The sequence below is a fragment of the Lagopus leucura genome, unplaced genomic scaffold (genome assembly GCF_019238085.1).
Source record: "Lagopus leucura isolate 7727_CA_CO unplaced genomic scaffold, USGS_WTPT01 Super-Scaffold_100002, whole genome shotgun sequence".
NCBI lineage: Eukaryota > Metazoa > Chordata > Aves > Galliformes > Phasianidae > Lagopus > Lagopus leucura.
The window spans coordinates 71,417,112-71,439,744 of NW_024962263.1; the positions used below are offsets into that span (position 1 = coordinate 71,417,112).

Consider the following 22,633-nt stretch of genomic DNA (forward strand, 5'->3'; position numbering starts at 1 on the left):
CACAATCTCACAAACATGATACACTGTTAGCAATGAATCTGAATACATGTTAGGGCCAAACTTGAGAAGGAAACAACACACCAATAGCATACCTTTAGCAATTTTCTGTGCAGTTTCTAGAATTGTAATTGCAGCAGGGTATGCCCGGCCACTAACTGCCGACATGAATGGTGTCATGCCTCTTGCATCCCTGGATGGTGGGAGGAAAAAAAAATTTAAAGAAAAAAAATCAAACAAATGAAAACACTGAATTCATTTCATTTTAAACAGGAAAAGTACAAAATAAATACAAATGCTCAACAGTGCTAACCTCATGCAAACCAGAAAAACATTCAGTAAGATTAAGTACTCTTACTCAGTTGACTTCTATGAAATAAATCTAATTTCAAAGCATGTCAAGATGCAAACATTGACAACTTTGTAGCAATTCTCCATTTTCCAAATGTGCCTTTAAATAACATTTTTTAAAGGGCTTCTGTGCAATACACTTAATGTGATATAACATTAAAGGAATAGTGAGAATGTACTTGAAAACACTTACTTGGCTGAGAGCAACTCTCGAAGATAAGGTTGTAAAACAACACTATCACACAGTAATTTCAGTATGAAATGAGCATTTGCCTTCCGATCTTTTGATTCCACTACAGATGGTTCAGTAGAAGGCCCTATAATGACAAAATGAAAGTGCACAGGAGTCGTTTTCCCTCAAAAAATGACTACCTATTAAAGGCACATAATTCAATGTTTTACTTGGGTGATTAATCAGTAGGACTATTCAGCAGTTTGCTAGGTGCAGTAATATTTCACTGAAGTACTGAGAATTTCAGTCCCAAGTTACATTCCTAAAAAGAGACAGTAAGTCTAATTTTACTTAGCTAAGAATAATTTTTGCTTAAAACTTCACGTATTCTGCACACTCATGAAGTTCAGATTCAACACAGTCTTCATTTGGTAAGAGGCATTTGCATGTGTAGAAGGTGTGTGCAAGCTTTCCATCTTTTCAGTTCATTTTGCTTCTGAAGCATTATCAGATAAGCACAATGCTCTCACCTGGTATCGTGGAGGTGCTCGGTCCTTGGCCGGTGCCGGTCGCTGCTGTGGTAAGAGATCCCACAGCGGGGGCCAGGATAAAATCAATGTCACCATCTTTCAGTAAACAGAACAGCAGGATGTATATCAATATATCAAGACATCCCTGACAACATGCTCTTTCTGCAATGTCTAACACACTGCAGGTTTTCTGTATTTAACTGGTACTCTTTCCTACAAACGGCCACGTTCCTAGACTAGCAATCAACTACTAGGCATATTTTACTAAAGTCTGACATGAGCACTAGAAAGACACATATTAAAAAGAGTGTTCAGTAAACTCTTAAAGCACTTCTTGCTACCTCACTGACATTCAGTGTTTAAGTCTCAAAATGAAGTTTAATAAATTCACCTTAAATGCCATCGGTTCCTTCAGTAAATCTCTCATTTTACAGTTCAATTTATTACAATAGCAGACTTGCCTGTATCTATCGCAGGAGGATCTGGAACCCAGCTGGGAGGAGCTATTGGTGGAGAAACTGGGTCCTGGTGATCACTCGATGAAGCACCAGCTTCCTGTCTGCCCAGTCCAGCAGCTCTCAAGGATCTTCTCATCATTTCTCTTAACCTCAGACTGAATAATAAAATTACAAAGAGTCAAGATAGTAAAATTTTAATCTACAATTAGAACATCTTAAAGAACTTTCACGCTGGAAAAAGAAACCGAACTCTTCTTCAGCATGGACTAGAATGAACAAAGAGGTAAGCCTATCCTTCAGAGTTACCTCAATAAAAACAACTATATGACAATGATGTTTAGGATAAAAAGAATCCAAATCAGTTCTTCCCCTCTCATGTTCTATTTATCTGATTAAGTGACCATTTTTCCACAGAAATTCTCTTTTAAAAAAAAAAACGAACTTGTTCACCACTGAAGTACTTCCAAGATACTTAATTCATCTTGAAGAACATGAGAGCTTATCCTCAAATTCTCTTTCCTCATAAGGAGAAACATTTCCACTTTACTACTGAAAAGAAACACCTAAACCCCAGAAAATGGAATTAGTTCAGAAATATCCCATTAGCTACCAATCCAGAAGGACTATTCGAAGATGTGAGATCAGACTTCAAACTAATAAGAGAGCCATTTTTTGAGCTATACTGAAGGAAAGAAATCAGAGGTTAGAAGTAGTACCAAAAATCAGAAAACAAGAGAAAAAACATTAGTCAGTTTACCTTCTGCTACTTGATGATCCTGCTCGACTTCCTGGGCCATTACTTGACACAACTGAAATTGCATTTGCAATTGCTTCCACAGCTGAGAGCCTTTCAGCAAATGTATTCCTTTCAGAGCGCTCTGCTTCTGAAAAAAATAAGAAAATTATAAGGAAGGAGCATAACGTAAGAAATGCCACCAATCGTAATATGTTCCCTGCAATTTATTTTATTAAGATTTAGAGGGACACAGTAGGCTCAAGCGGTTACTTTGGGTTTTCTTTTTTTGATTTTTTTTTTCTGTTCCTGTGTTTTATTTTGCTTTTTTTTTTTTTAAATGGACAAGCATTAGCTATGATTTTGACAGGGCCTGATTTCCAAAAGGAAGGAAATAAAAAGTACACACATTCCAGAACAAGTTTTCAGTATCATCAGACAAGGATCTAATATAGCTGACTGCAGACACTTGCTGAGTACAAGGTTCCAAAGTAATGGCAATTAAAAAAAAAAAAAAACCAACAACAAAAACAGAACAAAATGAAACAAAAAAAAAAAGAAAATACTTCACAATGAGCAGCAACACAGTTCCAGGCCTCTAAGATGTGCTCTACTTATGAGTACGCTTAGGAAAATTAACTGCAGTGAGAATATAATATGGTACTGCTACCAGTTCAAATTCAAGTACAAGCATTATTTCTGGTATCTAAAACCTAAGCACCACAATACCTAAAAGTCCTAGTCATAGCCAGGATTGAGTTGTGCCAGGTGCTGCACAAATTAGAAAATCCTACCTACTTGTAGATAGTACAACTTGAAACAACCACTTGAACAAGAAACCAAATTTCATTGCAAAAAAAAAATAAATACAAAATAAAGTGGTAGAAAGTCAGCTGTGCACAACTAACAGCCACCCCTTCTTTAGGACTACTAGCAAGGATGACACAGCCATTACATAGCAAATTACAAGTCACTGTTGCAATGGATCCAAAAAGAACGGAAGGAGAAACTACATTTAGCAGGACAAAGGCCAGGAGAGAGAGAAGTTTCATGTCAACAGTGCCAACAGCTATTTTTATTACAACCTACAATAAAAGGGTGCCTTTCTGACTAAAAAGAAGATCTTTGAAGTGAATCTGATTGTTCTTTCAGAACACTTCCTACAGCTGCTACAGCTACTGCTCACTCAAAAAACCCCAACAAACAATACTCAGTTCATGGGTATTCATTAAAGTTATCTGAAATTCACCATCATAAGTCTTCAAGTATTTTACCTACTTTGGACATTTCCTCTAGACTTGTCTTTCCTAAATCACTTCTACTGGCTAGACTCAGGAAACATCAAATCACAAACACAGTAACCTGTCCCCAGTTCTGTATGGTCTAGGTCCACTTCTTCTGCCTATCTTTTATCCAAAGCAGGAGCTGTGAGACAACTAGACACAAGATCTAAGAAGACAAAAATCTTATCCCTGCCCTCACTTATTCCCTTTCTGGCAGTTCAGGAGGTAGACAGAAAGGTCTCAGTCAGGCACCAGCTGAGAAGGGATCTTATGTTCCGTAATTGCCAAGGGACATCAAATCCAGAGCCTGGAATTAAAGCCTTTAGTCCTACATCAATCTTCTTTTAGTCCAACAAATGGCTGCATACCTTACAGACAGTAACATTAATCACCACTGCCCTCCAGATGATGCACAGAAAATAAGCTTGTCCTAGTATCACTCACTAGCAGTTACAAGTAGAAGGTGAACGTGAATTGAATATAAATACATGAATACCCTCTTATAAACAACATTTGTGAGAGAGAGGCAGAGGGGTGTTAAAGTCCATCAGATTCACATTTTTTGTATTTCAGAAAGTTAAATTACATCCAAATGAAATTACTGAAAGAATGCCAAGGTTGCAAAGACAAGCACTCAAATCAGGAAAAGTCAGATGAAATTTGCCCATGCATCCTTATTTCAGCTTCCTGATGCGCTTATAATCAAAACAGTCTTCAGTTACATAGATAGCTTTTTGGTGGTGGCGGTTTTCTTTTTTTTTTTTTTGCTTTGTTTTGTTTATTTTTCCCCCTCAAAAAGACCCCTGCCTCAATCAGTGCACAGGATGGACGACACACTAGAGATGAAGGGTTGTACAATGGGCAAGCTGTTTGTGTCTTGTTTGCTGCAATGCCCGATTAGCATGTAGTAAAGCATTAACAGCTTGGAAACGAAAGGGGAAAGCACCGTCCTGTGTTCAACACCACTGAACACCACTCTGGAGAATGGGATCCTATTTCCATCACATCTAGCAGCACAGAGAACTTTGTTAAACACGTTTTCATAAATTACAGCAATACATTTAACTCAACTGTGGACACATAAAAGGTGCCTGACTCACAGAAATAATTAACATTCACAGAACAAATGAAACTACTATTGAATCCATCTCTGGAATAAAACGTTTTAAAATAACACCTACACAAGAAGGTGAGATTATGCCCTGGTTTCTCCAACAGAACTCTCAAAATTAGCCAACAGCTTTGAATGCAGAAAAATGTCAAGCTATACTATCTTCAAAAGATAAGAAATCTGTACCATTATCCCTATCAAACAGATAGGGATACTGAGAAACAATTGAAGTCTACAAATGACTAAAACTCAATGACAACACCATACAAAAAAAATCTCACAAGAGAGTTCATTCATTATTCAGTGCAGGTTTGTATGGTGTGCATAAGTAAGGAATGGGGCCACACACTGAATGATGAGGATAAAAAGAAATATTGAATAGCTACCCATTCGGTGAGCACCGTCCATCTTGTGCACTGAATGAGGTAGTCCTGTGGAAAAAATAGTATGACGGTGTAATTAAAGACCATTTCACAATGCATACCCACGTACAGCACCTGGGTCAACTTAATTCTGGCATCTCCAAATTTTTATTTTTATTTTGTTGGGGTTTTGGGGTTTTTTTTTTTTTTTTTTGTTTTTGAGTGCTTGACTTAGCAACCTTGTTGTTCTGTTAACATATTTTATGCATAACAGTATTTAATAAACATTTTTAAATGGTGTCAGTGATTAACATTAACAAAAAGTCTCATCTCTTACTGTGTCAATTTCAAGTAACATTGGAAGCATTCATATAACACTTGAAAAATATTAAATACTGTTCCTTTAAAAGCTTGCTAGTGATGCAACAGGGATACTAGCAACAAAGGAAAAAAATGTTTGCTCTCATTTAAAATTAAAAAGGGATGCAAAAACCTTGCCTTTTATAATGAGTAAAAATAGTATTCCCAACCACTGAATTCTTTTAAAATCCTTACGTCACCTTTGGCAGGCTCAGAAACATTTTAGGTGCTAAAATTTAAGCTACTCGTATCTGAGGAATGCAGCTTTCAAATAAAGTTATCTGGACAATGCATAAAAGTTTACTTTCAAACTATTTTCATGACTCTGTTGAGCTCACCCTCTTCCTCTTTTGTTTCTTTGTTGCTGGTTGGAAAGCATACAGACACACAAGCATGCAGAATATTGCGGTTTCCATCACATCTGTGGCCAAGGAATGTCTGCAGCACTTGTGGGTTCTGATCCAAGACAACTGCTTGTTCAAGATTCATCAGGTATTGTCTGCAAGCCTCAAAGTCACATCGGAGAATGTGTTGCATTAAGGTTTGTTTCTGTACTCAAAAGAATAGAGTAAGTTAAATGAAAATGCAAAAACCATAGGCATACAAGTTTCATAGGTGCTTCCCATCTTTAACTTTTTAAATTAAAAGAACAGCCTAAACATAGGACATTCTCAGCAGGAACTGCTGAGAACACAATCTCAGTTACAGCACTACTAAAAAACGTCAAAAAAAAAAAAAAAAAAAAAGCAGCCAGGCACAGGAATTAAAAGGAAGGGCAGGTTCAAGCAGCAGAAGTTATCAAGACTTGCAAAAGCACGCCTCTGGCTTTGCAGATAGGTTCTTCAGACAAATCACTTCCATTTAATTTAACATGAGAAAAGTGGTATAACTGAAAAAAAAAAAAAGTCAACATGAACTAGCTTTTACATATTTGTTTTAGAGAAATGACAATGCACGCTGAGGAGTAAATAACTAGAAGCCGCTGAAGGTCTGGGAGGTTCATCCCCAATGTAACATGGTTATATTCAGCGGCTGAAAACTCCCCTGTGAAATCAGTCCCAGCCTAACGGGTGCATAGCACCACAGCACAGATTTAACTAAAAACAAACAAACAAATCAATGACTGGTTTATGTTAGCATGATAGATAAATTCACAGCTAAAACTGTTCATTCAGCACCAGGGATGAGCACAGGAAAAACTTCTTTACTGAAACGGTTGTTAAGCAGTGGAATAGGCTCCCCAGGGAGGTGGGGATGTGTTTAAGAACCGTTTGGACGTGGTGCTCAGGGACATGATTTAGCATAGGGTTGTTAGAGTTTGGGTAGTATGGTTAGGTTGTGGCTGGACTCAATGATCCTTAAGGTCTTTTCCAACCTGAGCAAATTCTATGAAATTCAAGTAAAATTTTTTTTTTTCATTTTGTCAATTATTTTGATAATTTATGGTAAATATAAAGGTACAAAAATGTGCTACTTTCAAAAGAAAATAAGATGCCTGGACCTCTCAGAGAAGCTTTGAGCCCTTGAGACAAAACTGTATATCAGTTGTACATAAGAGTATTTATTAATACCTGATAAGAAGATATGGACTACCAAAAATGGATCTTCCACTTTACTACATCAATTTGTGCTTTCATGTTTCTATGAGAATCTTGGGCTGCCCAGGGAGGTTGAGGAGTCACCGACCCTGGAGCTGTTCAAGGAACATTTGGATATTGTGTTGAGGGAATATGGTTTAGTGAGAACTAGTGGTGATAGGATGGTTGGACTGGATAATCTTGTAGGTCCTTTTCCAACCTTGGTGTTTCTGTGATTCTGTGAAATGGTTTATGTAGTAAAAACACAAACTGGTATCTAAACACAAAATTGCCTGAAGCATAATTTCATAAAAGCAAGAGAAAAATTAGAGAAATATAATTCTGTATTATAGAAACTATTTTACCTCAACAGCCATAATAATAATTGCAGCTTTCTTTTTGATGGTTGAGTTGGCAGGAAGATTTGTTAAGGAATGAACACCCATTCCGAGACTACTAATAGGTGGAAGATCAAGCCAGTCAGGGTCTCGTATCCCGCCCATACAGTCTTTTGCCATTGGATAGATTGTACCATTTCCATCTCTAAGAATAATAGGAGATTCCTGCATTGGGAAACAGTATTTTAGAATTAAACTCCACAATTTACAAATATTACACTTCACAAAAGAGTCCATTTTACACTTGATTGCCAACAGAGACAACAGTTGACCTAAAACTCTCATTTATGTCATTGTCTCCTATAATTCCAAACAAGGCAGCAAAGCACAGTAAACTCCTTTGTTCAAATGCCCAAGATTCGCTTAAGACAGTAAATATTATTTAGAGTACCTATTTTACAAGTGTTCACAAAGAAACATTACTAATGAAACACATATATAGTACTTACATTACACTTTCAGATTATTTAAATATTCCCAATAAAGCTGAATATGCTGAAATACAATAAAAATTCAGTCCCTTTACCAAAAAAGTTTCTTTCAACTACCTTATCACTGAAAGACTTCACTAATTTTTTCTAGGATCAACTGATGTATTCCTGCACAGTGTAATCAGCTGCATAACCGATAAAACAGAATATTTAACAATAGATAGTTAAGAGTTGTGCAAAACCTTATCCTTTCTGCTAGCAGATTTTTTGTTAACGCTTCCATCTGAACATTTCTGAACTTCCACTTTAACATTTTTATCTGTCTCACTTCCAAAACTTAGCTGAATAGAGAGTTTACGCTAACACAGACAACTTGACAGTGGTTGCTATCTCCCTTCTTACTTTTTATTAAAATTGTATTTTAAATAATATAACTAAAAAGTGCTTAAGTGTGTGTTAGACTTCTATTCCACATATCCCTTCAAAACACTAATGGTGGTACCAAGTTTTTCACAATCGACTCCTTTAAAAGCTACCAGTAGTTAGAGAGGCCTTACAGAAAGATTGTACCATTTCACTTAAAGATGACGAGAGTGAAAGGCAGTGAGGTTAAATGACTGAAATGCAACACCACAAACCTGTCCAGCTGTAAAAATAGCAACACTTCTCTCGTTCTGACCCAGGAATGCAATGCTGCTAGTAGGGAAGTTGTTTTCCTGTTCAGCCTTTCCAGTAGCGAGGTCAAATATGCAGTATCGAACCCAATTCCCAGTCTTCAGGACAGCATGAACTCCTTCAGAAATACATGGAAAAAAAACCTCTTTAACTACTGCATTACTAAGATCAATGAAAACAACTACTTAATCGAATCTGACAGTCACAGTTTCCCACTAAGGAGAAAGAAGGGAAGTGAAGGACATAGTGGAGTACCTTTAAGAGGTTAATTCCTAGTTACCTTTTGAATCTACATTTACTGCTAGAATTTCTGTTTTTTCAGGAATACACAGCTTTTTAGGTGTCCTTTGAAAACAGTCCGGAACTTTCGGAGTTCCCCCAGTTTTCACAACCTAGAAACATCCATAAAACATTAAGATGCAGTAAAACACATCCTGCTGACATCTCAAAACACTTCGTTTTTTCAGTATTTCACAAATACACACCTGCAGTTCATCTATCCTGAGCAGCCTGCAATCCTGGAGAAGAGAGGAAGGATCTGGATCTGAATTAGAACTGCTCTGACAATTTGCATTACTGGAGGTGCCTGGAAATTTGACAGCAACATAAGCACCATCCACTTTTAGCACCTACAAGCAGAAAACATTACAGTTTTAATTAAGGCTTTGAATAGACACTGTTTAGCCTAACATTCTTCAAAATAAACCAGACTTTTGTCAGGAAAATAAAAAAGTTGACCATCAGTGATAAAACCCTACAGCTCTTGGTCATTAGCCTTGCTGTTCTGCTGAAGTTTCTGAACACTTAAAAACTTCTTAATTATTTCATAAGCAGGATGAAGGCCTCTTCCCTTCAGCATCCTACCTCCAACAGAAACCAATGCAACTGACTGGAGAAGTTCCTACTGTTATTCTATTTGTACATCTTCTCATCTACTGGAAGCAGTAGTAACAACTTCAGGTTTAATACCGTGGATACATACTTCTCTTACTGATTTGTTTAACCAGTTTTGGAAACACACACCATCTTTCAGCAGTGAATTCTGAACATTATTTAACAGCTGAATAAAAGACTGTAGACTTCAACTGCCTATTAGCTCTTTTACTACAGAAAACAGGACATCACTTTTTTTCTGCCATATTTTTGGGTTTTTGTTCTTAGTCTGTTCTGTGTCTTAGTGCTCATTCCTCAAGGTGAATGTATTATGAAAAAAATCGTTTATGAGTTTATTACCCATTGCTTATACTCAGTAATAAAGTTCTCCACTCAGTCCCTTAGGACTGAAGGATAAAGTCCATCCAGAAACACTTCACATGTATTATGTCTTTCTCTTCCCCCCAAGGAAATGATTTTTTTCTGTCCTGCACCTGCAGAGTTATTTCTGCTACTGTAAGCCTCTCTGAAGCACTGCTGCCATGCATATCTAATCAGAACTGCCAAAATAGTTTTCCTTGACAGCTGAGAGTATCACCAAACAGCAAGGCCCTTTGAGTTTCCACCTGAGACCATAACCTTCTCAAAAGAAAAACAAAGCTAACTAGCAGTCACAAGCAGAACTAGATACTAGTAACTATCAGTCTTGACCAGGCTCTGATTTCTCAGTATTTCCTACATAGAAAGTGCCTACAAAGCAATAAAACCTAACCGTAATAAGCTTACCATCTAAGAGGAATAAAAAGCAACTTTCAAGATATAGAAAAGAATAACAATCCAGGCATTTCCTTGCTTTTTGCCCCCAATTTGTCTCTCTACCAAGTACACAAGAGAAAAGGATTTACTGACAATCATGAAGGCATTAGAAAATTTCTACTACAAAGAGTATCATGGATAGTCAGAGCACTTAGTAACCACATAATGAAATTTTACTCCAGTAGCAGAATTGCTAGTTGTATCAGCAGAGCAACAGTGCTAGCTGCAAGAATGCTACAGAACCTTTGAAAACTCAGACCTACTCACAAGATTCATGAACATCGACTGATCTACAACATACAAACATTTGTTCCGAGACTAACAAGACTCTAGACAAAGATCATAGGATCAGAGTATATCAAATTGGAAAAGATCCACAAAGATCATCAACTCTTGGCTCCACACATGACCACCTGAAAATTAAACCATACATCTGAGAGCACTGTCTAAATGCTTCCTGTTTGATTACAAAATTGAATCGAAACTCATTTAGATTTTATTTTCTTCAGTCAGTCAAACTAACTTGAAAGCCTGAAATCACATGCCAGTTGTTCAAACACAACTTCCAGTTTTACATGCAGAATTTTTATGTTTTTTAAGTGACCAAAGCTGCTACACAAAGCTTTGTAAGCTGAGATCACCCACAGCAATACATCAAAGATGTGATTTTTTTAGAACATCATTCAGCAAACAGATGGCTGTGCAAGACCAGCTGAAAGTATATTTACAACTCTAAAAGGCCAGTACTTCTTAACCCAGAAAGTTTTAAATGACTCCAAACTCATTTAAATACATTTCTGCAGCCAAAACTTCCATATGCTTCAGAAGCTATCTACACACTGACCAGCCTGATTCTTTAGCAGTCAGATTATCTTTCTGCTTAATTCAGCTTGTTGTATTCTAACATAACTACTTAATAATGAGTAGAAACAGCAATTCCAGAAGCCTGCAGGAAAACGCCGCAAAGAGCAACCCTTTGGTAGACTGAGATGCCTCCAGCCTTTTTTTCGCCACAACTGATCCAAATTACATGTAAAACACGCAACATGGTATGAACTGTGTTTCAAGAGGCACCACTGGGCTATTTTTTTCTTGTAGTGGTTTTGCCTGCAGGATTTTATTCGATCTTCAAAGATGAAGCATTAAACAAAAAAAAGTGACAGGAAGAAAGTGAATGACCGAATACATCACTGCAAACAGCAGCACGCTCTACGAGAAAAGAAGCATCCTTATCATAAACAACAGTTACAAAATAGATTTGGAATCAGTCATTCTATTCAGAAGACATCCTACTCATTGTTTTTTCTACTTACTGGTTTAAGCATTCCAGTGAAAATATGAAAACATCAAAATTCAAACTGTTCTCTATTTCTTACAGCACTGCGTCTTGAAGCATCTCACAAACACCATTACAAATAGAACTAAAAAGCTTATTTAAGAGGCAAACAATGATGTCAGTGACTTCAATGAGACCTCAAAACCTCATTTTTTAGACCTCATGCAAAAATTATCTAAAACACAAAAATTCATTGTGGGTCTCTTCCACTCAGAGGTACTGCTCAAGGCACATCTTCCACTTCTGTACAAGTAATACCACTAAGTATGGAACTATAATATCCTTGGCTAAATCTACTGCCTTCTCTTGGACAATCAGCTCCTATTCTGGATTTTTATGCAATTCTTAATACGTTATGTATGTAAGGTCCTCCATGAATGAAGCTGAAAACAACCCAGTCTTTAAAACTTGTGGAAAACTTCTCGGGGCCTTCCCATTTTTCTTGGTTTGGAAAAGCTTAGCACTGAACTGCCCAGATGATTTAACTCCTATACCACTTGGACAATTAGCTTGTCTAAAGTAATAAAAAAAAAAAAAAAAAAAAAGGTAGATTTCAGACAAACCTTGCCAACAGGAACATTCTTAACGTCTTCCACAAACACAACTTCCCTCAGAGACCACTGCTCCTCATTCACTTTCTCCTCCTCTTTTGGAGCAGGAGTTGATCGTCGTCGCTCTGAGACAAGAAAAAGTAACTACTGAAAAAAGAGTAGTAACTCTTCAAGTAACTACTTGAAATATTTAATCAAAGTACCAAAAGGCATTCTTCATCAAACTCTGTTTCCTCTGCAAAAGAACATCAGTGTTCAAATCTAGAAATTAAGGACAGGTTAACAGAAAGCTGGATTTACAGACATTAGAGATACCTAACAGCATACTATGCCACTTCAATGCTTTTTTCCTCCTGTGAGATTAGGGCAAATAAAGACTACTAGATAAAGAAAGCTAGTTTTAAAGACTTTTAAACAAAATAATTACAAGAAATTACTTTGGTAGGGCTCAGACATTCAAGTTGTAGGTAACATGACTGACATTGTAAGACTCTTCATTCAACTCTGCTACGGTGCCTTCTATCATCCTTGCATAAAGTCTGTTTGTCCACTAAGTTACAAATTATTTGGTAAGCAACTAAATGAGCAGCACGTGAGGCAGAAAATAGTGTCTTTAGCAGCAAATGCTGTCCAAATAGCTATCTGCACAGAAAGCTCAAATCAACTCAGTATCAAATTTAAGCTATTGCTAAATTAAGCCAAGAACTTTTATCTACTGAAGTTTCTATAAGTGTAATGAAAACAATCAAATTATTGAAAGCAAGAAGCAGAGAACAAGCTATGAGATTAACTTCAAACACCGTATCAAAATCCCAAGCAAAGTTTATTCAGTAATTAATTACAGATGCATGTAGCAGAACACATCAGTAGCGAGCACTCGTACTGTTCAGTAAATTAGTTCTGCACATCTAAGCACAAATGACTCAGTCACAGAATGAGGCCATTTAATTCTTTAAGCGACACTTCTTAAAATTGCACTATATAGACAAAACGAAGGCAAAGAAGATTCCTTCCACTGATAGTATTGTAATTAACCACCTATAGATGTGTGGATTTAAACATTAAAAAAACAAAACAAAAAACACCTGCTAAGTACAGTTGATGCCATCAAAAACTTCTGAGTGCTTTTATACATTAGTACATAACATCTGGTTTTATGCATTTTGTTTAAAAAGACAAACTTCACATACTTAAGTTTATTTTATTATGTCCCAAAGATACTTTTATTCTGAGAAGTGAATGTTTTATTTGCTTAGATACACCTTGCATCAAGTAGTCACTGCTTGTCCTATTACAGTGAAGTTGAACTGTGATAATTCGCTGCTTATCTAAAGACTATTAAGCCTTTACATATATTGTGGGTCAGACTATAATATGAAAAGCATTTTCAGTTTTTAATTAGATTCTCAAGTTAGTACAGTATCTTTCTTTCTAGAACTGCCTTCTACAAGAGGTTCTTATCTATAGAAATATTTAACGTTACTACAAGCTATATGCTACTCACTATATGGCATTGATGCACTGCTTGCTATTGAAGATGCATCACTGCAAGTGGAAGCTGGGGAAGGTGGAGGACCCATCTCAGTTTTCACTGGCTCCTGTTTATTTTCAGGCCTAGAATGAAAATTGTTATTTAAAATTAAGAAAGAAAAAGGTCGCCTCCTCCATGGTAATGGACGAAGTGCCACTGTGTCCAATAAACCAGCCATGTTCTATACTTTAAAGTAGCAGCAGCACTTTTTTTTTACTCCAAAAAAGCAAAGCTTTAGTGAAATAGCTTCATACTTTGGAACAAACATCCTAATTTACATGGTTATGCATCTGATGTTGTTAATGATGTTCTGCTTTTTAATCATTAAATAACTTTAATAAAATTAAAGGAACATATAGATAACATTACAGTAAATAAACATCCTTCGTGCTTTACTTGGAGACAAAGAACTACTAGCTTTACAAAATAAGCTGAAACAGAAGAACTACTGTTGAGGTTTTTCCAAGAAGAGTTTTGCTAGTTTCTCAAAATAAATTGCTATCACTGATCCAAACAACCATCCCAACCTTGGAGGGGCTGGAAAAGGTCTGGAAAACTATCTTTTCAAGCCCTCAAGCTCCATAAACAAAAACAATTTCAGTTATTCAAATATAAAACCTCAGAAACATCAGAGGAAAAATTCTCATTTAACAGCCCTTCTGCATTTCAGCTTTTACATCACTGACATACCTTTCAAGCAGAGAGCATTTCTGCAGTTTGCAAGAAAGTTAGAAGCTCAAAAACATGACCTCCCTTAAGTCTGCATCAATCAGCAATTCAAAAGAATATCAAATACACGTCCTGTGTGTGTGTGCATTCTCAATCTAAACACACTTACTTGGCCTCTGTAGTCTTGCTAGCTTTCTCCATATTTTTCAAGCTCTCTGGTGACCGAAGCTGAAATCGACAGCTGTCATTCATGTTCCAAACAGATTCCATTAACACACCCACTTTCGGAATTCCAGCACTGATTGAAAAAGCAACAGCTCCAGCATGGTACAGGGGATTATTTCTTAAGCACACCTACAGGTAGAAATATTCATTTATATGAGAAGAATCCATTATGCCAAAGGAAACCACATTTGTGTGCGTTTTCTTGGTAACATATGTAGTAATCAAAAAATAGGAAAGAAACCTTATGGAAGCGGGTGAAAAGAAAAGTCAGCATGATGTACTATGCACTTTGCTAGAAGAAAGACTACTGTGCAATTCACAGCTGAAAACAACAGCTTTAGCAGTCTAACTGTTTAATACACAACATTCAGATGCTCAACAACAAAAGGAATGATTCAGCTGAAAACAAAGACTCATCCCAGAGCTGACTAGAATGGTCTGGTAACCAAAAGAAATGTGTTCCCAAGGAAGGGATTGCTTTCTCTCACACTACTTCTAATAATAATCACACAAAGAATGCTCTCTCTCTGAATCAGCTATTAACCATTTTGGTAAAAGCTTCAAATTCAATTTTCCATTGAATATGTAATAAATCCCAGGTCTTGATTTTGCAGACACCTGAAGCGCAAAAAAACCCAAAAAAAAAACCCCAAAAAGAACAAAAAAACAACCCCACAACCAACCAACCAACCCACACACCTACAAAGCCAGGTACCTCATTGAAAATCACCGTATTACTAAAATTTCACCTTCTCAAAATACAAAATTGGTCGCTGAGTTAAAAACCAACAAAAAACCCTCATCCTGTACAGGTACAGTTAATTCCTCCACATTTGCAGCAATTTCCATACCAGTAAGAAATAACATTAATGGGTCACACCACCTCACTTTAGAGACGTGTAATTGAAGTATACCACCTTAACCTTACAGATATACTTGTGTACAACAAGAATGGAACCTGACTTTTATATTGTTATTATTTGTAAGCTCATCATACAACACTGGAAGAACATCAGGTGATAGTCACACTTGCCTGGGTTCCAACAGTTATATTTGGCATGGAGGAGATACCAGCACTGGACTTGGGCTTCTTATTTTTTGCTCTGGCCTTTTCTAGCATTTTCTTCCTTTGGCTGAAAGGAACTACACCCCTGGGGAAAAATAAATATCTTTTTTAAAAGGCAGCAAAAGAAATTTTATTTCTATCTTTGAACAACTTGTTCCCTACTGCTTCATGTACTTATGATTCAATATACAAGCCCTCATCACTTTCCCCAAAAACCTGAAGAACTGCAGAAACGACACGTTTCTCTCTCTTCCTCCTCACTTTCCAAATTCACCTCCAACAGTCACTGTATTGGAGAAGGAGGAATAGAAAGAGTCTGCAAAACACAGAGCTGCTGAAAGACTTTCATTTTAGTTTGATGTGCTTTGAGATCTCTATCTCAGATGGTATGTTCCAGTCACTGCCTTAAAGTTGCACATTCTCCTCTCCTATCTTGGCAGCATCCTCCCTCCTATGACTAGTGGGTACTGTCCAAATTTGCAGTTACTGGGGAGGTGGACGTGCTTTTCTTTTTTTTTTTTTAATAAAAAATATATTTAAAAAAAAAATTTTTTTTTTTTCAATTAAAAAAAAAAAAGCTTTTAAAAGCCTCTCCTCCTCCCTGGGGATATGGCTGAGGGACTTCAGACTCCTATCGCAGACAAGCTGATACAAGACAAAAAAAAAACAACAAAAAACACGCAAGAAACCAAAACACTGTTTTTATAATGACATCCACTCAGCTCAGCTGAAAATAACACTTACATGCACAGTTGGCATGCTTATTTTGATACTACAGAACTGCAGCGCTTCACGTTTTAACCAGTGGGTTAAAGCTTTGGATGCTTTTCTTAGAAACCATCGTTCTTTACAGTAAGTAAAAGACAAAAAGCAACAATTTGCTGGTGCTGCAGGGACCAAAAATCTTGACTAATATACTACAAACAACTTTAAATACATTCTAATACATTACTAGCAGCACAAGGCTCTCCCTACATCCTATTAGCATAAAACCAATGACAATATTTCCAGAAAGGACACAATTTATAAATAAATACAGTCTTCAATAGAAATTTGAATGATAAAATTCTACAGTGGTTTGGGTTGGAAAGGACTTTAAAGTCCACCCAGTTCCAACCACCCTGCCATGGGCACGGCTACCGACCACCACATCAGGCTGCCCAGCGTGCCCTCCAACGTGGCCTTGAACACCTCCAGGGATGGGGCACCCACAGCTCCTCAGGGCAGCCTGTGCCAGATTCTCACCACTCTCTGAGTAAGGGCTAGCAAGCCTTTTTATAAATTGGACCGACCATTCCAGAATTCAATGCTTTTACTGTTTCTAACAGACAAGTATCTCCAGTGTTATCAGAATAATAACTCTGTGGAAACTAAATGAGGTATGTCAACAGTGGCATAACAAAAGCACCAGGAACTAGAAATGTAATTTTGTTATCTGAGACCACAAGTCAGAATAAAATATAGCTGTGTTTAACTACAAGCCTAGTTACAACTGTCCAGAGTAATGAGAATTTAGTAAGAAAGCTATTTCATAGAATCAATTTTAAGTGCTCCAATTTCCAACTTACCTTCAAGCATTTAATTCAATCCATGTCTAAAAAGCTACTGAAGCTTTGGGTACAATGTATAACGCAGTGTGCTACTCCTAACAATCTGACAAAAATAATGCATACTGACAACATTTTAGTAATATTCAACAAATTCATTCAAATTACAAATAAGTGTCAAATCTCTTTTGAGTGCCTTATTTCTGAGGATTCCACTGAAAATCTTTTAATTATTAAAATACTTTAACATTCTGTATTTTACAATGTTTATAAGTTAGATAATTTCAACAGCAAGTTCCAGAGGGAGCATTTGATGTTATTCCTCTCTTCTTTAGAATGGGAACACAAACAACAGACTAGAACTCCTAACAGAACTGACAGAAGAAGGTGGACCTTGGGTAAGTTTCCTGTTTTTAGTCAAAAAAAAAAAAAAACAAACCAAAAACACACCATGAAAAGCCTAAAAAGGTTATTTTTTGATATTATGTAGTTCTGATACAACTAAATGCTAAAACACTTGTGCGCATCCCCTAAAAGAATAATCTTTTTCTCTTAAAGATGGTATAACTCAGCTAAAAAGCTTTAGGCGTGAGAGAATAAACACATTATTAAAAGGGAATCTAAGCTCAAGTGGAGAGTTTCAGAACCTAAGAGAACTGCGGTCCAGTAATTTTGCAACATTTCTCACAAGCAAGGAGATGAAGACAGCTGCTACTACATGTAAACAATATTTACTTACCACCAGTACAAGTTATTCTCTAGCTGAGCACATGTATAAAGAGCACAACAATGTAAGGAAACAATCCGTTCTCCCTGAAGCTCTGAGTATGTCTGTGCTGTGTGTTCTAATTTAGATGCTACTGAGCTTAAAGTTTCATCCACCCAGGTAGCAACCTAAGGGAGAAAGGAATAAAGAAACAGAAGATGGAAGGAGTGCGGAGGAAATAAAAAAAATAAATCCATACCGCCACTTAAAAAAAAAATAAATCAGAAAACACGACAAAAAAAGTGACAAAAATGCAGACAAGTGTCATAAAAATACAGCAAAGGCTGTACTTCACCAAACCAAAAGCTTCAGAGTTTCACATTCACTCAACTGGGTAGAAAAGTGAATTTAGATAAATTCATTTGCAGTACTGAAAGCTTCAGTGTCCCTTGTTTTTCCAGTTCTTACATACAGAATGCTAACAAGCATTTTTGCTCCAGACTCCACATCAGTTTCTGCTGTAATAGCAAGAACTCAAGCATTTCAGGTAATGAGGTTAAACAGATATGCTTCAGATATTCTCTCAACTGTTCAATTGCAAGTCTATCAGATCTGAGTGGTTTTGGTTGCTTAGTTGTGTTTTTGGTTTCATTGCTTGTTCCTGACTGTTAACTTTTTTGCACTGTTACAAGACATCAATTGGGTATTTGCTCTTTTTTTTTTTTAATACCACAGTAGGGGAAAATGAAGAGAGATGAACAAATTAGTGAAGTATTTTCTACTACTGTTGAAGCTGAAGGATCAACTTCTCTACGATACACTGCAATAACTGGAAAAAAAGAAAAAGAAAAAAGAAAAAACACCCCAGCATTGTCAAATTCAGAAAGCAGTGTACGTCTCCTACCTTGTTATTTTCAGTGGCAACAGTTGCTCTAATACTATTTGCAGAAAGGAGGACAATCTTTTCATTGGTTAATCCCAAGAACATGGCGCGTGGGTGGTGGAGGGAAGGATTCTTGGGAGACAATAAAACAGTATTTTAGATATACAGAGCATATGAAACATTCTGAAGGTGGGACTTAAAGACGAGTAGTACCTGTGCATTTCTATAAGGCTCCGATTCGCTCCACTTCCATTGATAGAGCTCTCCTTTACTATTAACTGCCACAAGCTCAGAATATAGGGCTCCAATAGAGATAAACTTTGTTCCATCCTGCGAAAACAGACATATGAAGTCTGCTGAACTTGAAAACAAAGATGTATTCAGATTGTCTAAAGCTCAGCATTACCTTAAACAACAAGAAAACGTGCAGTACTGCCATTGATAGGGTGAGGAAAGAAAGAAAAACAAAACATGTTTCTATTTCATCAGCACAGAGGAGACTTCAGAAGTTCAGTAGGAAAAGCAATTTTTCACCATGATTTTTTATTCTTGCTGATCTATTTTATAGTTTTTTTTTTTTATAAGCAGATTTATACGACAAATTCAACACTAAAGAGACTCAACATTCAAAGTCTTTTCTCCCATTAAAATATCAGCAGCTCTAATCAGGACCAGTCAGAACCATGGCTACATATAACCACTGGTCTGGTGGCTGGCAACCCTGCACATAGCAGGGGGATTGAAACTAGATGATCGCTGTGGTCCTTTTTAACCCAGGCCATTCTATGATCCTATGATAAGGCCATTCAAAAGAGTGCCAGCATGAAGATGCACAAATGACATGACAGCCCTGGTACTATAACCAGAGTCTCATGTATTCAACTCTATATTCTGAGCGCATATCAGAAAATAGCTTGAAACTGAATCAGAATCCAGATCGCGGATTAAAATCTTTACATCTCATTATCTAAACAGAATATACTCACTTCCAAAAAACTAAATGAATTCCAGTTTGCACCCAACTGTAGTCAAGGAGGAAAAAAAAAAAAATCACCATACTTTGTTACAGAACAGAGTGACTCTGCCACAGACAGTACCAGGTTTTCACTGGTAAGAGATACAGATTAATAGTTCTACTATCCAATAAGATTTGATCTATTAGAATTAGTTTGTTTATTTGAATTCTTAGACATCTGACCTTACTGATTTGGTGAAAAAAAACTCCGTATGCAACGTATTTCACAACATTAGTGTTCTGTTGGTCATAAACTCAAATTTACCATCCATCCTTACCACAGAGTAATACAGCTCTGTCTCAAATGCTAAATGTGAAAGTAACAAAAAATGAAAGGAACAAGACTGCTTATTTCATAGCAATTCTTCACATCCTTGAATCTTTCATTTAACTTGCTTTTCACTTTCATTACTATCTCCAGCATCTCCTTTAGGACTCTCAAAACAGAAGAAATACTTGGGATGGCCTTTCAACTAAATCACCTCCCTCATGATTTACCATGAAGAACTTCTGTCAGGAAATACCACCAACAGAACTTAAAAAAGGGGCTATGAATGTTCAGCTGAAGGACAGAATAGAAGGATTGACTAATGTTGCACAAAGACGAGAGGCCTTTCCAGAAAGGCACACCTTCATTTAACTGGAAGGTAGGGATTACAAGACTGCATATGCAAAAATGTCTGTGGGAAGAAGTTCCATATACTTAAATTGCACAACTATGAAATTACATACTCTAGCAAGTTAATTCCATAAAATACATCCAATAAAAGACTGCAGTAATTATCATAGGGCATAACTTGCTGAGTCTGCAAATAAAAACATCTTGAGTGGAAAAAAGAAGGAATGAATAGGACAAACATCCTGAAGTAGCAGAGTAATAAGATAAAACAGTAATAATGATGATGATAATGTTACGTTTTAAAAACACAACAGCGTTTTATATGAGAAAGACAGTACAGTATTCCTAACATGAACTAATTTATTCTCTTATGTTAAAAACTCTAAAAATCTCTCTTTCCAAGCTAGATGACCTTTTCATTCAACAATTATGAAAGAGAGGGACAAACGCTGCTAATTTTCACTGACACGGAAGCTCAAAGTCAACTGCCAGACAAGGGCTGGCTGGGAGAGGAATCATTTGACCAACTGTTCTTTTTTTGGGTATCTACATTTCCCAATTCGAACACCAAAACCAAGACAGGAATTAGAGGTGAATGGCTGTAAACAGTAATAAGATTTGAAGTTTACCTCCCTCTTCAATCTATCTATACTGTGTCTAAAGGGAAAAGAAAACTAAAAAAAAAAAAAAAAAAAGAGAGGCAGGAAAATAATATAGCATTAAACTGAATCAATTGCTTTATGAGTTTCCTAGCGCCTATTGAATTTTTTAATACCTACAAAAGGAAAAAAAAAAAACAACAAATCTTATGATTTTAGCAGGGGATGCAAAACATAAGGAAATAAAAACAGGATTAAAAAGAACTAACTATCAAAAGGAATAACTAGTTATTTATAATCTTCCTAAGCTTATAACAAAGAATATACTTTATTGCATTCTCTCTCACAAGCTAAAATGAAATATTCAGGAAGAAAACACAGTATTTATTTAGGGAAAAATAAAGACAGGCTTATTGCAAATAAAACAGACAAAAAATTTTCAGTACCTTATCTGGCCACCACTGCAAGTCTTCTCCCAGAGAAACAGGACTTTGAACAGGTGCATTCTTCTTGTCCAGGTTTGGTTCCCCCTCCTTACTTGTAGAGCCTCTTTCATTATCAAATGAGGCTCCATCAAGCCACCTTCGTTCACGCAAACGTAAAACGGACTCACGTTCACGCAACAGCTCAGAGTCTCTCTCTAAGGGAAGAAGGAGAACTGGTATGCAATTGGGTCACACCAGTGGGATAAAAGTAAGCCACTCTCTAGTAAAGACCCTTCAGGATGCAACTAACAGCAGTTAAATCTACTCACAAAGATTAAAAATAATAAAGTCCTGACATGCAACATTCAGTTTAATAACCTTTCCAAGCATGTGTACTTTAGAATTACTAAATATAAAAACAGTAAGCTGAAAATAAAGAAGTCTCAGAGTTTTGTGTGCTATCAAAAATGCTACAGCACTTTTACTTGCATTGTAAGAGGCCGAATACTTGAAAAACAGCAATTTAACGTTTTACAGTATCATATGCATTTTTGTAGTATTGTTCTTAATCAATGAAGAAACAACAAAAAAAATTCTGATCTAGACTGTCTGTTAGATTCATTTATGCAAACCAAAAAGAGTATTTATTAGAGAGTTTCATAAACAATGTTTCCCCAAAAAACAGTAATTTGAAAAGGTTAAAAGAAAGCAAGCATTAAAAAAGCTCTTGGTATACAAGCTTGATAATCCAACCCCTTTGTTTAAAGCAATATTCTATAGGACTGGATGTAATAAATTAAAGTGCATCTGTTTTGAGTAGATCAAACGAAAACTTTTCAATAGTCAGACAAGTTTTAAAAAGGATCCTTGTAGGAAAATGTTCCTTACCAAAATGCTTCCCCTCCAATTGGCCTACAAACTGTCTAAAGGCAGTACTCTGCAGTTCGCTCATGCAGATAAATTTTTTAAATCAGGTAATCAAACTAACTTCCCAAGAGTCAACTATGCATGGAAAATAAGGATTATAAAATTCGTGGTAACGTCTTACATAGAATAACCTTAGGAAAGGAAAAAAAAAAAAAAGGAGGAATTTAGAAGAAGTCAAGTCAGATGCTGAATATTTGTACATGCACATAATGCATTTAACCTATTCAATACTTCACTTATGCTTACACAAGTCAACTGGAATTATATGCATGAGATGAGATGACCACATTACTGTATCATAGTTTCAATAAATCATGCCAAGTCTTGGGTATTAAAAAACTGGCAAAGTTTTTACATAAGCCAAACACAACAGCTTGTCTTACAGATATATTACATAAAATACTCTA

At 36.4% G+C, this 22,633-nt stretch overlaps 1 protein-coding gene across 7 annotated transcripts in view; it reads right to left on the minus strand.

Moving 5' to 3' along the window:
* The window catches only part of UBR5 (ubiquitin protein ligase E3 component n-recognin 5), a 76,360-nt gene that overhangs the window by 26,520 nt on the left and 27,207 nt on the right, over window positions 1-22,633 (minus strand). For 2 of the 7 annotated variants that reach the window (XM_042868787.1, XM_042868781.1), the window contains 19 exons: window positions 21,321-21,532; window positions 18,855-18,971; window positions 18,663-18,773; window positions 17,792-17,946; window positions 15,473-15,590; window positions 14,384-14,568; window positions 13,519-13,628; window positions 12,027-12,139; window positions 8,924-9,067; window positions 8,719-8,830; window positions 8,402-8,556; window positions 7,300-7,497; window positions 5,696-5,906; window positions 5,022-5,066; window positions 2,266-2,392; window positions 1,512-1,663; window positions 1,051-1,146; window positions 542-665; window positions 93-190 (listed from right to left, as the gene is read on the minus strand). In XM_042868787.1, the coding sequence (XP_042724721.1) occupies window positions 93-190; window positions 542-665; window positions 1,051-1,146; window positions 1,512-1,663; window positions 2,266-2,392; window positions 5,022-5,066; window positions 5,696-5,906; window positions 7,300-7,497; window positions 8,402-8,556; window positions 8,719-8,830; window positions 8,924-9,067; window positions 12,027-12,139; window positions 13,519-13,628; window positions 14,384-14,568; window positions 15,473-15,590; window positions 17,792-17,946; window positions 18,663-18,773; window positions 18,855-18,971; window positions 21,321-21,532 (2,583 nt within the window). The remainder of the gene's footprint in view (window positions 1-92; window positions 191-541; window positions 666-1,050; window positions 1,147-1,511; window positions 1,664-2,265; window positions 2,393-5,021; window positions 5,067-5,695; window positions 5,907-7,299; window positions 7,498-8,401; window positions 8,557-8,718; window positions 8,831-8,923; window positions 9,068-12,026; window positions 12,140-13,518; window positions 13,629-14,383; window positions 14,569-15,472; window positions 15,591-17,791; window positions 17,947-18,662; window positions 18,774-18,854; window positions 18,972-21,320; window positions 21,533-22,633) is intronic. The other 5 variants (XM_042868782.1, XM_042868785.1, XM_042868784.1 and 2 more) reach the window with 5 other exon arrangements.